This window comes from Malus domestica, chromosome 14 (assembly GCF_042453785.1).
Source record: "Malus domestica chromosome 14, GDT2T_hap1".
NCBI classification, from domain to species: Eukaryota; Viridiplantae; Streptophyta; class Magnoliopsida; order Rosales; family Rosaceae; genus Malus; species Malus domestica.
In genome coordinates, this window is record NC_091674.1 from 27,283,442 (window position 1) to 27,298,131 (window position 14,690).

At 40.4% G+C, this 14,690-nt stretch overlaps 2 protein-coding genes across 2 annotated transcripts; both read left to right on the forward strand.

The window, feature by feature from the left end:
- Positions 1 to 3,408: 3,408 nt before the first annotated feature.
- Positions 3,409 to 11,078, forward strand: LOC103455327 (protein TPLATE). Its single transcript, XM_008394909.3, has 7 exons — positions 3,409 to 5,051; positions 5,165 to 5,761; positions 6,831 to 7,192; positions 7,776 to 8,079; positions 8,235 to 8,357; positions 8,990 to 9,442; positions 9,912 to 11,078. The coding sequence occupies exons 1-7, from the start codon at positions 3,927 to 3,929 to the stop codon at positions 10,464 to 10,466; spliced, it is 3,519 nt and encodes a 1,172-aa protein (XP_008393131.2). The 5' UTR covers positions 3,409 to 3,926; the 3' UTR covers positions 10,467 to 11,078.
- A 2,413-nt stretch (positions 11,079 to 13,491) lies between these two features.
- On the forward strand, positions 13,492 to 14,580 carry LOC103455273 (germin-like protein subfamily T member 2). Its single transcript, XM_070811595.1, has one exon. The coding sequence runs from the start codon at positions 13,752 to 13,754 to the stop codon at positions 14,406 to 14,408; it is 657 nt and encodes a 218-aa protein (XP_070667696.1). The 5' UTR covers positions 13,492 to 13,751; the 3' UTR covers positions 14,409 to 14,580.
- The last annotated feature ends 110 nt before the right edge of the window (positions 14,581 to 14,690 follow it).

The window sequence follows — 14,690 nt, forward strand, 5'->3', positions numbered from 1 at the left end:
AACACTGAAATGTCTCACAATTCCTTCCTCTTTGCAAACTTTAAAGAAAGGATCGGATGTGTATTCACCACCATTATCCGATCTTAAAATCTTAATCTTTCTCCCAGTCTGGTTCTCAACCATTTTCTTCCAACTCAAGAAAATGCTCAATACCTCACTCTTGTGCTTCATAATGTAAACCCAAGACCTTCTTGAATAATCATCAACAAAGGTCACGAACCAATGTCTACCACTCAAAGATGGAGTCTTTGTAGGACCCCAAACATCCGAATGCACATAATCAAGAATGCCCTTCGTCTGATGTACAGCAGTACCAAACTTCACTCTAGTTTGCTTTCCCAAGACACAATGCTCGCAGAAATCAAGCTTACAAGTCGTGGCACCTTTTAGAATACCTTGTTTTACAAGCCCTTGTAGAGCTTTCTCACCGGCATGGCCTAATCTCATATGCCACAATCTAGTAGTATCTGAATCAGATGTGCCCATATTTTCAGAGACTACAGATGCTTCACCTGTCACAGTGCTTCCCTGCAATAAATACAAATGGCCACATCTAGGAGCTTTCATCACAACAAGTGCACCATAAGTAACTTTCAATGTCTGTCCATCTGAATGAAACCTGAAACCCTTGGATTCCAAAGTACCCAAAGAAATAAGATTTTTCTTCAAATTTGGTACATACCGAACACCTGTCAACTCTTTAACCATGCCATCATGCAACTTCAAACGAACTGTACCAATCCCTTTTGTTGTGCAAGGATTGTCATCTCCCATGAACACAACTCCACCATCAAACTCTTTCAAGCTTGAAAACCAATCCTTGTGAGGAGTCATATGATGAGTACAACCCGTATCCAACACCCACTTAGTAGCACAATCAAATGATGAGGAAGTGGTTAAAGCAAAATCAGAAAAATCTGTTTCAACCTCAGCAACATTAGCTTCAGAACTTTCTTTGCCTTTGGTCTTCAACCTAGGACAATCTTTCTTCCAATGGCCCTTATTATGACAAAATGCACATTCATCCATTTCCAAAGGTTTTCTACCTTTAGAGTTTCCTCTAGGTGGAGACTGTGATTTTTTCCTACTAGAAGATGATCTTCTCTCCGATGATCTACCTCTAACAAATAAAGCTTCAAAGGTACTATCATGATTTTTATCTCTATGCCTCATTTCATAATTCATCAAGGCATTTGACACATCTTCAAATTTTACAGTTTCTTTACCATGCATAATAGTGGTAACAAAATGCTCATAAGAGTCCGGCAATGAATTCAACAATATTAAGGCATTATCTTCATCCTTAATATCCTCATCTAAATTTAACAAGTCGGCAATCAACTTATTAAAAGCATCAAGGTGTCTAATCATTTTTGTACCTTCTTTGTACTGGAAGCGGTAGAGCTTTTTCTTCAAGTGTAGCCGGTTCTCTGCACTCTTTGTCATATACTTGTCTTCCAATTTTTGCCACAACACACTTGCTAATGTCTCCCGCATCACAAAATACTTCTGAGTTTTTGCAAGGCACAACCGAATTGAAGAGCAAGCCCACAAATTTAATTTCTCCCATTCCGGCTTCGACATAGCTTCCGGCTTCTCTCCCAAAGTGGCAAATAGATCTTGTTGAGCCAACACATCTTTGACCTCACATTGCCACATCCCGAAGTTGTTTGTGCCATCAAACTTTTCCACTTCGAACTTTGCATTTTGCACCGTAGTTCTTGCAAACCCGGAGCTGCTTCCAAAAGGATTCTCATCTTGCTCGTTTGACATCTTTGGCAACTAGACAGTACCCAAGAGCAACCAATGCTCTGATACCAATTGTTGTGCTAAGATAGCACCAAACCCGTTGGAACCAACTCAAGCTAACCCACAGGAAATTTATCAAATGAAAATGTAAGAACAAAATATTAAAGACACCAAGATTTTAACGAGATTCCTCAACAGTCAATGTAACTGGAGTACGTCATCGGAGCAGTAGAAGCTCACCCAAGAATCCACTATCAACCAAATGGGAGTTTACAAAGTGTTGGCAATCTCACAACCCAAATAACCCAATACACCCAATAGCTCTCACACACCACAGATACAAATAGAGAAAGAAATATAATGAATAATTTCTTCTCTATACATATAGCTCAAAGCTATTACAACAACAACTACTTTGGTGGATGATTACTAACCAATTGAAGAGGAACACTTTCTTCTTCCCTTCAAAGAGGAGATGCAGCACCCTTTATTTTCTGATGCTCTCTATCTCCCTCTCTTCAAAACTGAAATGAGCTGCTTCTCTTTCTCACAATTACTCCCAAAGGCAACCAACCTCACAATTATGAAGAACCAAAGTCACGGGTGGTAAAAGAGAAAAGCAACCTTTTTTTTCTTCCCCAAAACAAGGAAGTGGTTGTCCACCTTTTTTTCTTTATAATTTTTTATAGCCAAAAGTTGGCCACTTGGCCACATACTCCAACATACTCTGTTTCTGTTTTGGTCGAATTTTCTGTGTTCTTTCCCACTTACGATTAAAGTGTAACGTTGTTAGGATCTTCTGTATTTAACTCAACAAGTACTGCTTTGTGGCAGCTTGAACGTTTCTATCTGAAATGTTGTTTGGCGTTTGTTTTCATGTTGGAAAGTGTGTGACACCGAGCTCATTGATTGTTTAGTCTCGTCAGTAGTTATGCATCTCGGTTGTTTGAGCTCGTTGAATGTCACTGTTTATCGAGTGTATGCTCGTTGTTGGATGAACAGTTGATCGACAGGTCATGACCAAAGATTGGTGGCAAAGTTGAATCGAATTGGTCGTAATCCGGGCAGTACACTGTGCCATGAGTCATGGAGTTGTTCATCACAAACAAAATGAAATGAGCATGACATGGTAATAATTGTTTTTAAAAAATGCCTAGGAAGATTCTAATCTTAGACGAATTTCGAAGCTTGAATCATAGACTCTCTGTCATCTCATAGTTTAAGGTTATAAAAGACGCTAAGCGCTAGTCGGACGGTAGGTTGGGGTCTAGCCCTAGGTGGCTAGGCGGGGCCTAGGCGGAATAGTCGGATTTAAGTAACTCTGTTGTATTTCGTGTAAATAAGTATCTGTTTATACTTAAATTATATATAATTACATCATAAATTACAAAATAAATAACATATATATATTATGAAGTATTGAAACATAATGAAAACATGGTGAGCAAACATATAATTTGTGTTCATTTTAGTATTCAACAAGTTTCTTACAATTTATTAAAAAAATAATGCAAAATAAAAATTATCTATTTTCTGTCTAAGTGAGTCACAACCTAGGCGAGTGTCTAGGCGTGCCTAGCCCACCTAGGCCGACGCTTCAGTAGGTCTAGGTGCCATTTCAAAATTTTCAAACGCCTAAGCATTAATCGGGATGGTGGTCAACCACCTAACGCTTAGGCGAGGATTTTTTGAACAGTTAATTCTCGTGCCAATATTATTAAACATTGTGTCAAACACATGAGATGACATAGAGTTCTACTTTCGAGTCTTTTACAAATCATGTTTGATTCATGGTTGACCTAGGTTTGAATCAAGGATCTGGGTCTCGGATCCCAGACCAATACCCTTCCCGAATCCTACGAAAAACTAACAAGAAGGGCCTAGAGAAACATGAAATAAAGCACTTCGGGCCCTCCAACTCAAAGCCCAACATTTTGTGGGGGCTGGTTCGGCTTCTTTTCAAAAAACTCGATCGTTGGCGACCCGGCGATTCCAACCAACTGAACCAGTTGAACCGCCAAGCCAGACATTTGACCACCATCCCCATTTTCTTCCTCACACACTGAAACCAAATTCTACTTGCTCAATTCATACTCTCTCTCTCTCTCTCTAACTCTCAAATGTCCGAAGTTCCCAAATCCTAGCGAACATCATCAGAACGACGAGGTTGATCTCACATGGACATACTCTTCGCCCAGATTCAAGCGGACCTCCGCTCCAACGACGCCCTCCGCCAGTCCGGCGCACTTCTCCAAGCTCTCCAGCAATCCGCCGCCGGCCGCGACATCTCCGTCATCGCCAAGACCGCCGTCGAAGAGATCGTCGCCTCCCCCGCCTCCGCCATCTCCAAAAAACTCGCCTTTGACCTCATTCGTTCCACCCGCCTCACTGCCGACCTCTGGGACACCGTCTGCACGGGAGTTCTCACCGATCTCGACTTCCCCGATCCCGACGTCAGCGCCGCCGCTGTCTCCATCCTCGCCGCAATCCCTTCCTACCGCCTCTCCAAGCTCATTACCGACGCTCAGAAGGAAATCAACAGTTGCTTCGATTCGCCGAGCGACAATCTCCGGTTCTCCATTACGGAAACCCTCGGATGCGTTCTGGCGCGCGATGACCTCGTCACGCTCTGTGAAAACAATGTCAATTTGCTCGACAAGGTGTCGAATTGGTGGTCCCGCATTGGCCAGAACATGCTCGACGGATCCGACGCCGTTTCAAAGGTCGCGTTCGAGTCGGTGGGGCGGTTGTTTCAGGAGTTCGATTCCAAGAGGATGAGCAGACTGGCCGGTGATAAGTTAGTGGACAGTGAGAACTCGCTGGCGATTCGATCCAATTGGGTGTCGTCGATGGTCGACTTCGTGTGGAAGAAGCGGAGTGCGTTAATGGCCAGGTCGTTGGTTCTGCCGGTGGAGAGCTTCCGGGCCACAGTGTTTCCGATCGTGTACGCCGTCAAGGCCATGGCTTCAGGCTCAGTGGAGGTCATAAGGAAGCTGTCAAAGTCGTCCAAGGGCTCCAATGGGACGGTTGTGGATACCAATGCGGAGAGGTTGGTGGGAGTTTCGGATGTGGTCACGCATTTGGTGCCATTCCTGGCATCGTCATTGGATCCGGCTTTGATTTTCGAAGTTGGGATTGATATGCTGTATCTGGCTGATGTGCCTGGTGGGAAGCCTGAGTGGGCTTCACAGTCGATTATCGCAATTCTCACACTTTGGGATAGGCAAGAGTTTGCTTCTGCAAGAGAGAGTATTGTTAGAGCTGTGGTTACCAATCTGCACCTGCTTGATCTTCATATGCAGGTAAATATGGTTACTTCCTTTTAGCTTGCTATAACGTGCAGTATGCACCATTTGGTTCGTTATTTTAATTCGCATAAGTTCTAGTTTTAAGGAAAGGAATTGTTCGTATGTAGGTTTCGTTGTTTAAGAGGCTGCTTCTTATGGTGAGAAATTTGAGGGCAGAATCAGATCGTATGCATGCTTTAGCTTGTATTTGTCGAACAGCGCTTTGTGTTGATCTCTTTGCAAAGGAGAGTGTCCGAAGAGGCCAGAAACCTCTTGCCGGAACTGATATAGCTTCACTTTTTGAGGATGCAAGAATCAAAGATGATCTTAATAGTGTTACAAGCAAGACCTTATTTAGGGAGGAGTTAGTAGCATCATTAGTTGAAAGTTGTTTTCAGTTGTCTCTGCCTTTGCCTGAACAAAAGAACACAGGGATGGAGAGCAGGGTTATAGGAGCCTTGGCATATGGAACTGGTTATGGTGCACTAAATTGGACAGAGCCTGCTTTGGAAGTGGTGGAGGTTTGCCGGCCTTGTGTCAAATGGGATTGTGAAGGCCGGACCTATGCAATTGATTGCTATTTGAAGTTGCTTGTGAGGCTATGTCATATTTATGATACTAGGGGAGGTGTAAAAAGAGTTAAAGATGGGGCTTCACAGGACCAAATTTTAAATGAGACAAGATTGCAGAATTTGCAACGTGAACTTGTGAAAGATCTACGTGAGGTATGCACACTCTTCTTGTATTAATATGGTTTAGCATGTTGGCTTTGCATATACGTTGTGGGCAAGGACAGTTACTGAATCATATTATACATTATGATGGAACTGTTTATGTAGACCATTTATGAGTTTCATTGCATTGATATGATTTATTTTTTTGGACAAGGCTTTGTTGTTGTTGTTGTTGTTGGACAAGCATTGCATTAATATGATAGGTTAATAGAATTTGATAGTTGGTAGCACTAGAAGTATCAAAGGAACTTTCAATATGTTACTGAATATATGAACCTTTGGAAATGGACTTCTAGACAGCTAGCTGTTGAATCAGAACTTCAATATAGAAAAAGGCTTCTGGTGGTGGATAAACATTAAATCCGAAGTAGTTTCTTCTTCCTTCCATAGACCTCACAAACTCGAACATAGTTATTTCTAGAAACAAGTCGATTTTCATTGCACTAGGGTGCATTATATAGCATAGCATTCCACTGCCAAAGGAATGAAGCTATAAAGTAACAAGAAACTGAGGCAATCTAGTATCAGCAAATGAACATTTTAACGTCAGCAGATTGTTTACATCTCAGTGAATTGATTGTATAAATTTGGCAATTCTACATCTGAATTCCTCTATCCAAGTGATATTTGAGACTGGAAAGAGACTGCAATATATGTTCTTTTTTTGAGCTAGAGAACAGTGAAAACTCCCTACCTTTCACATAACCAGTATTTTGTGCCAGCTGAGGGAAAAAAAAAAAAAAAAAAACACTGTTTGATATTGTCTCACACAGACTCCAAGTTTTGAAAGATCATAACAAATGGGCTAGACACCAACCTTTCTATATCCTGATTACCGGCAGTTACTGTTGAAGTTTCCAAGTTTCATTCTTTTATGACTACTGCCTCCCATATTATTTTCTTGCTTGTTTTCTCGTTTTTCACTTCTATATTTCTTTGTTGTACTAGAACTTCCAAAGTTCCAAGCTAATTATGCTCTTTTATCTCTTGTTTTGACAACTGGCTGAATTCGTGTTTTTTTTCTCCTACTTGTTATCTTGCACCTTTGTCAAATTTACAGGTAAATACCCCAAGAATATGTGCTCGCCTTATTTGGGCTATTTCAGAGCACATAGATCTAGAAGGTCTGGACCCACTTCTTGCTGATGATCCTGAGGATCCATTGAACATGATTATTTCGAACATCCACAAGGTTTTGTTCAATATAGATTCATCTGCTGATTCAGCAAACAGGCTTCTAGATGTTCAGGCAGTTCTTTTATGTGCTCAGCGGTTGGGATCACGCAACCCAAGGGCTGGGCAATTACTGACTAAAGAACTTGAAGAGTTCAGGAATGGTAGTACTGCGGACTCTGTTAACAAGCATCAGAGCCGTTTGATATTGCAGAGAATCAAGTATGTTACAAGTCATCCAGAAAGCAGGTGAGCATATTATATATTTTTGTGAACCTGTGATGGCGAGCCATGTGCCATAGAGTTTGGGTGGTCTGTATCGAGTTTTTAATGAAATTTCTTGTTACACCAATATATGCTTATAGTAATTTACATCCTTGTTGTCTGGTGTTCTTCCCCCCATGTGGTCTGATGCTATTTTATGTGGTGATTACCGTGATTTGCATTCTATGATGGGTTATCTTATCTCTTCTATATCTTCATCTGTGTAGACTTATATCGAATATCCACAAGGTTCTGATTGCTGGATCCAGATATTAGAAAGAAAATCTGTGTAGATATAGATTTTCAACCTATGTCAAAAGACTCAAAACTTAATTTATCAGGAAGGCGAGAATGACTTAGATCAAAGTGGAAGCATGTCTCTTCAGTACGAAATTACACTACCATTGTCTAATGCATATATATGCATGAACAAATATATACATCACATATGCGTGGCATATATAACAACATGACATGAATATTGAATTGTGTTTTTATGTTTTCCTCGCTTTAAAGAAACATGTTATATTTGTACACACAAAGTAAAACAGTAATAATTGTTTTACAGGTGGGCAGGGGTGAGTGAAGCCAGAGGTGATTATCCATTTAGCCACCATAAACTAACTGTCCAGTTCTACGAAGCAGCTGCAGCTCAGGATAGAAAGTTAGAAGGATTGGTTCATAAGGCTATTCTAGAACTTTGGAGGCCGGATCCTAGTGAACTAACCCTTCTTCTGACTAAAGGAGTTGACTCCACTTTACTCAAAGTTCCTCCCAGTGCAATTACTTTGACTGGTAGCAGTGATCCTTGCTACATCGAAGCATATCATTTGGCAGATTCTAGTGATGGAAGGATATCTCTCCACTTGAAGGTTAAATTTGCATCCTACCTTTTTTAAGTGCCATTAAATGGCCTCTATGTTAGTGGGAAAAGGCTTTGTTGTGGTTGTTGTTGTTGTATGTTCTTGGCAGACTCCTGTTTCCTGTTTCTGTTAATAGTTCTTATTCCTTATTGATGAACGCGCAGGTCTTAAATTTAACTGAGCTTGAGCTCAACCGGGTCGATATTCGAGTTGGGTTATCTGGTGCATTATATTTTATGGATGGGTCTCCTCAAGCAGTACGGCAGTTGCGTAGCCTTGTTTCACAGGTTTCCGTTCTACCTCTATAATGAATTCATTCTTTGTCCCCTTTTCCTTGTCTTCTTTTGCAATGCATCTTGTTTTTGGTTGGAATCTGCTAGTCAAGAATCACCATTCTTCTAAAACTGCATTCTATAGTCAGTAATTGCCTTTAGAAAGTTATACTGTTAGTCTGTTAGTGTTTCTGGGAGGAGGATCTATAGCTTCTTGTATACAAATGTTTATCAGTTTATGTCTCAAAGAGTGAAATTGATATCCCTATCTTGCCCTTTGTCTTGGTATATTGCTTGACTCATTGGGATGCCCTTTTTCTTCAGTCACCCTCGCTAATGTTTTCCCTAATTTCTGTCAATCTATGAAGCTTTGTTCTGTGTATGGTATGTGCTCTCTGCCATCTCTCCCCCTCTCCTGTTTCTGGACAAATATTTCGGGCTGGAGAATGGCTTTAGGATGTTAATATTCATGTGATGTTGTACACAGCTGAACAAGATATGCTGTTTGACATTAGTGTTCAAGTATCGTTGGGCTCTCATCGTTTTTTCTTTAATTTTATGTTTTTTGTTTGCACTTTTGTCTTCCGTGTAGTAATTTTCTCTTTGACAACAGATGTTCTGATTTTACTTGTTTTTCTTGTTGCTAGGATCCGGTACTTTGCAGCGTAACTGTGGGTGTTTCCCATTTTGAAAGGTGCGCCCTTTGGGTTCAAGTCTTATACTACCCCTTTTATGGAAGTGCTCCAATAGATTATGAAGGTGACTATGCCGAAGAAGATCCGCAAATCATGAGACAAAAGAGAAGTTTAAGGCCAGAACTGGGAGAACCTGTCATTTTAAGGTGTCAACCTTACAAAATTCCGCTGACCGAGCTTCTTTTGCCTCATAAGATCTCCCCCGTTGAATTTTTCCGCCTATGGCCCAGTTTACCAGCCATAGTAGAGTACACTGGTACATATACTTATGAAGGAAGTGGCTTCAAGGCTACTGCTGCACAGCAGTATGGGGCATCTCCTTTCCTGAGTGGGCTAAAATCCTTGTCATCCAAGCCATTCCACAGAGTTTGTTCACATGTTATCCGAACAGTGGCAGGATTTCAGGTACTGTCTCTCACTCTCTACTACTATTTTATTTGCATCTCTCTTTTGTTATTCGTTGTTTGCTTCTATTATGGAAATTCTACAGACTGATTGCGAATGTAACCGGTAAGCCAAACTTGGCAAATCATGGCCTTACTTTTCCTGCTAAAAGCTGGAAGAAAGAAAAACTTGTAAAATGCAGATGTAACTTGGTCATCAATTATAATAATCAATGTTACTTGGAAAAGTAGAATTGGCAATCAAATTCGAGTAGAAATTATATTCAAGTATCCTTGATTTTCATCTCTCCCAGACCCTGCGTAAAGCGGGAGCCTTGTGCACTGGGTACGACCTTTATCCTTGATTTTCATCGAAATTAAGCTACTGGTATTTGGCTAGATGTTATTTTGGTAAAATTATTCAATGGTAGTGCTTTTGGCCTTCTAATCAACCACACAATATTCATGTTGAATTCTTTGTCCTGAGACAGCTGTGCTTTGCTGCAAAAACCTGGTACGGTGGCTTCTTGGGCCTGATGATCTTTGGAGCCAGTGAAGTGAGCCGAAATGTTGACCTGGGCGATGAGACTACGACCATGATATGCAAATTTGTGGTTCGAGCTTCTGATGCGTCAATTACAAAGGAGATAGGATCAGATCTACAGGGCTGGTTGGATGACCTCACAGATGGGGGTGTTGAGTACATGCCTGAAGACGAAGTGAAGGTGGCGGCTGCTGAGAGGCTTAGGATCTCGATGGAACGGATAGCTTTGCTAAAGGCAGCCCAACCTAAGAAAAAGATTCCGAAATCTGATGATGACGACGACGAAGAAGAAGAAGAGGACGATGAAAGCGGCGAAGAAGACGAGGATAAAATGAAGAAAAAGAAGGAAAAGAAAAAAGATGGCGAGGAAAATGGGAAACCAAAGGGACCTACAACCCTGTCAAAGTTGACAGCAGAGGAGGCCGAACACCGTGCTCTTCAAACAGCAGTGCTCCAAGAGTGGCATGTGTTGTGCAAGGACAGAAGTGCTAAGGTTAATTGACGGACCGACACAAATCTTTTTCCGAGTGAAACTAACAGCCGGGAATTTCCTTCGCATTTCGCGGCTCAACACGTTTGGGATATCAATCAACAGAGTTTAACTTTGCTCCATGCGGATTGCATCCAAATCCACCAGAGTCATGCGCTTGCACAAGTGAGTCTGGAGTGGTTAGTGAAGGGGGAGCTACTTGCGGGGGTTGTGACAACTAACCATGTGTGTAACTCCAAGGTTTCCGAGTGCTTGGCAGATGCTTGCGATATCCACCGGATTTCTTCACTTCCGGCTAAATTCAACGGTCACTTGCCTGGGTCTCGTGTGCTTCATCACACCTTCAATCCCGGCCCGAGCATTAACAGAGGCATTCAAGTAGATGTAGATGTTAAATTTTAGGAAATCAGTTGGTTTTTGTGTGAAAATTGTAACTATTAAACCGGGGTTTGTCTCTCTTCCCCCCCCCCCCCCTAATTTGTTGTTTAATTTTATATTTTTCTGTTTCTTGGCCCATTGCTCATATCGAATTATACAGGAGAGGAGAGAGGTTGAGTTCTTCTTCATATTGTAAAACGACTTTTATAAAATTTGAGAATTATGTATTTTCATTCATACCATGCATTCCAATTGATTCCTGATTACGTTGTAAATCGAGGTTTGAAGTAAATTGAAAAATCCTATAATATAATTTATAAATCATTGGACTTGGCGAGGTCCTTGTAAATAAAATGAGAATCACCAAAAATTTTAGTGTATTGAGACATATCAATCTTGTCGTCTGCGTATATAACACGATGAATGATCACACCACGTAGAGATGTTTATGATACCAAATATTGCCGAGAACCACGCACATATTCGGAATAAAATGCAAAGGAAACTATTTGGGTTTAGGGAACATTAAATAATGGGCCGAAACAAAAACCTAACGATCGGCCTGCTTTGATTTCACGCAAATAAGCCCAATAAAAAAGTTGGCACGATGGTAAAAAAAATGATTTTTCGTTAAAAATGAACAATACCAAGAATGTTTCGTTAAATTTCTCTTAAATTAAAACAAAGGTGGATTCATACTCTGATGACGACTAAGACTATGCATCATTCATTTTTGGCCGAGTCAATGCTTATGAGTCATGAGGAGAAAATAGAGATAAAGGGAAGGCTGTGTCAAAGTTTTAACCAGTCAACTAGCAAGAGTTTTCAACCACTGCAGCCGTGTTTGGCGGGCTGGATGATAGGCTGGTCGTTGTGAGCTTTAAAATAAATTTGGGTCCAGTTTATTGTTTATTGTGTCTAAATTTGAGACAGGTAAGACTAGACATAATGAGTTATGGTTCACAATACAGTGTTTTATCTAACATATCTGTTTCTTGGCCCATTGCTCATATCGAATTATACAGGAGAGGAGAGAGGTTGAGTTCTTCTTCATATTGTACGACTTTTGTAAAATTTGAGAATTATGTATTTTCATTCATACTATGCATTCCAATTGATTCCTGATTACGTTGTAAATCGAGGTTTGAAGTAAATTTAAAAATCCTATAATATAATTTATAAATCATTGGACTTGGCGAGGTCCTTGTAAATAAAATAAGAACCACAAAAAATTTCAGTGTATTGAAACATATCAATCTTGTCGTTTGAGTATATAACAAGATGAATGGTCACACCACGTGGAGATGATATGATACCAAATATTGCCGAGAACCACGCACATATTTGGAATAAAATGCAAATGAAACTATTTGGGTTTGGGGAACATTGAAATAATGGGCCGAAACAAAAACCTAACAGTCGGCTTGCTTTGATTTCACGCAAATAAGCCCAATAAAAAAGTTGGCACGATGATAAAAAAGTAATTTTTCGTTAAAAATGAAAAGTGTTTCGTTAAATCTTTCTTAAATTAAAGCAAAGGTGGATTCATAATCTGATGACGACTAAAACATATGCATCTTTCATTTTTGGCCGAGTCAATGCTTATGAGTCATGAGGAGAAAATAGAGATAAAGGGAAGAGCTGTGTCAAAGTTTTAACCAGTCAACTAGCAAGACGTTTTCAACCACTGCAGCCGAGGCAATGCTTATGAGTCATGATAGGCTGGTCGCTGTGAGCATTAAAATAGTTTTAAGTTCAGTTTATTGTTTATTGTGTTTAAATTTGAGACGAACAAAACTAGACATAATGAGTTATAAGTTCACAATACAGTGTCTTATCTAACATATCCTTATAGATGGGTTACAATTCCTATCTTACAAGTCTCTATCAATACAATTATATTTCTAAGGTTTAATCTCATCCAGCTCACCAAACAAACCCTACAAGGTCACAATTCCAAAAGAAGAAAAAAAATTACAAGATGTGCCACAAAACAATGCACCGGCTCTTTGCACTCAAGTTTGAATTATTTTCTTCGTATATTAAAATCGTTTAAAATATTACATTGTCAGAAAAAATAAAATTGCTATTCATAATTGCACCAAGTATGAACACCGTTTATGGTACTAGTGGTGAGCAGTGTGCAAGTACGAAGAGATTTATGTTGAATTAGTTAGAGTTGTACTACAGATGCAGTTCAAGTGCAAGTACGAAAAACTACATCTGTGAATCATTTGTTTATATATTTATATTGCTCTTGAACTGCATTTCAGCTCCCCGTCTAATTCGTTTCTAACTAATTTATTCTAAAACCCTTAGTATTTGCAAATCTCCCTTTACGGTTTGGTGGACTGGATGAAATATGTTGTGATAAATTAAAAATAGACTTGAATCCAGTTCGTTGTTTGTTGTGTCAAATGTGAGATGGACAAGACTGGACATAATGAGTTATGAGTCCACAATAGAGTATTTTATCTAATCTATTCTTATACATAGGTTACAAGTCCTGTCTTACAAGTCCTTACTAATCTAATTATATCTTAAACCCTAATCTCATCCAACCTACTAAACGGAAAGTTAATACGCCACTTGTGGGATTGGATGATGCTGGTTCATCAAGAAAAAGATTGAAAAGGAGTTAATGTTGCTATCAGGGTGACATTTTCAAACCCAGCTCACATCCACCAATAAGGCAATTATGATTGTGGTCCAATACAAAGACTATCAGTTTTTGAAAAACCCCCCCTTCCCCTTCTTCCAAGCTGCTGCTGTTGGTTTTTTTGTTGTTGAATTCAACAACAAAAGTCCTCATTTTTAATACAAGGCCTCAGGATACTGTGAAGAGATAAATAGAGACAAAATCTACAACTCCAACTGCTTGCTTTGTTTTGAACATAACAGAAGTCTAGTATTCTAGCCATGAACATTATCGGCCTCATACTCTGCCTCGTTGTTTCGATGCTCCTTCTTCCCTTACCCTCTGATTCTGCTGATCCTGATCCATTACAGGACTTTTGCGTGGCGGATTTGAGCGCGTCCGGGGCAGTTAACGGCTTTCCCTGCAAACCCGTGTCGAACACTACTGCAGATGACTTTTTCTTTGATGGACTGAGCAAACAAGGGAACACAAGCAATGTCTTTGGGGCGAAGGTAACAACTGCGAATGTCCTTGCATTTCCTGGCCTCAATACTCTTGGGATAGCAATGAACAGGGTTGACTTTGCCCCCGGCGGTCTTAATCCGCCTCACTCGCACCCTCGTGCGAGTGAGTCGGGCGTGGTCATCGAAGGGAAGCTCCTCGTAGGGTTTGTGACAACGAGAAACGTGTACTACTCCAAGGTTTTGAGTGCTGGGCAGATGTTTGTGGTTCCACGAGGACTCGTTCACTTTCAGCTCAATGTTGGAGAAGGTAAGGCTCTGGCCTTCACTGCTTTCAACAGTCACTTGCCTGGTTCTGTTGTACTGCCTTTAAATCTGTTCACTTCGACGCCTTTGCTCCCCGACCAAGTGTTAACTAAGGCCTTCCAAGTAGATGAAGATGTCATCAACGGCATTCGATCCAAGTTCGGGGTTTAAAATACTGTGAATTTAATTTGGTTATTGGTTTTTGTTTTGGTTCTCTCTTCCCCTGCTTTCTGCTTTCTTTGTTGTTGTGTATGCGCATCGATATGTTTCTAGGTCAGTTGGTCACCAACGGATCATACTTGTTCATATTCTACTTAAACTGAAGACTAAAACTTTCACTTTCTTTCGAGGTATGCCACCGGTAGGTGTAATTAGGCGTCTCCGGCCATGACACCATGAGCCGAGGGAGGCGAAGGAGCTGAGTTTTTTTCTTTTGAGTTTTTAAGATACAAA

Coding starts and splice junctions, on each gene's coding strand:
- LOC103455327 (XM_008394909.3), top strand. CDS start 3,927: ATGGACATACTCTTCGCCCAGATTCAAGCGGACCTCCGCTCCAACGAC. Junction 7,193..7,775: donor ACAAGTCATCCAGAAAGCAG/GTGAGCATATTA, acceptor ATTGTTTTACAG/GTGGGCAGGGGTGAGTGAAG. Junction 9,443..9,911: donor GAACAGTGGCAGGATTTCAG/GTACTGTCTCTC, acceptor GTCCTGAGACAG/CTGTGCTTTGCTGCAAAAAC.
- LOC103455273 (XM_070811595.1), top strand. CDS start 13,752: ATGAACATTATCGGCCTCATACTCTGCCTCGTTGTTTCGATGCTCCTT.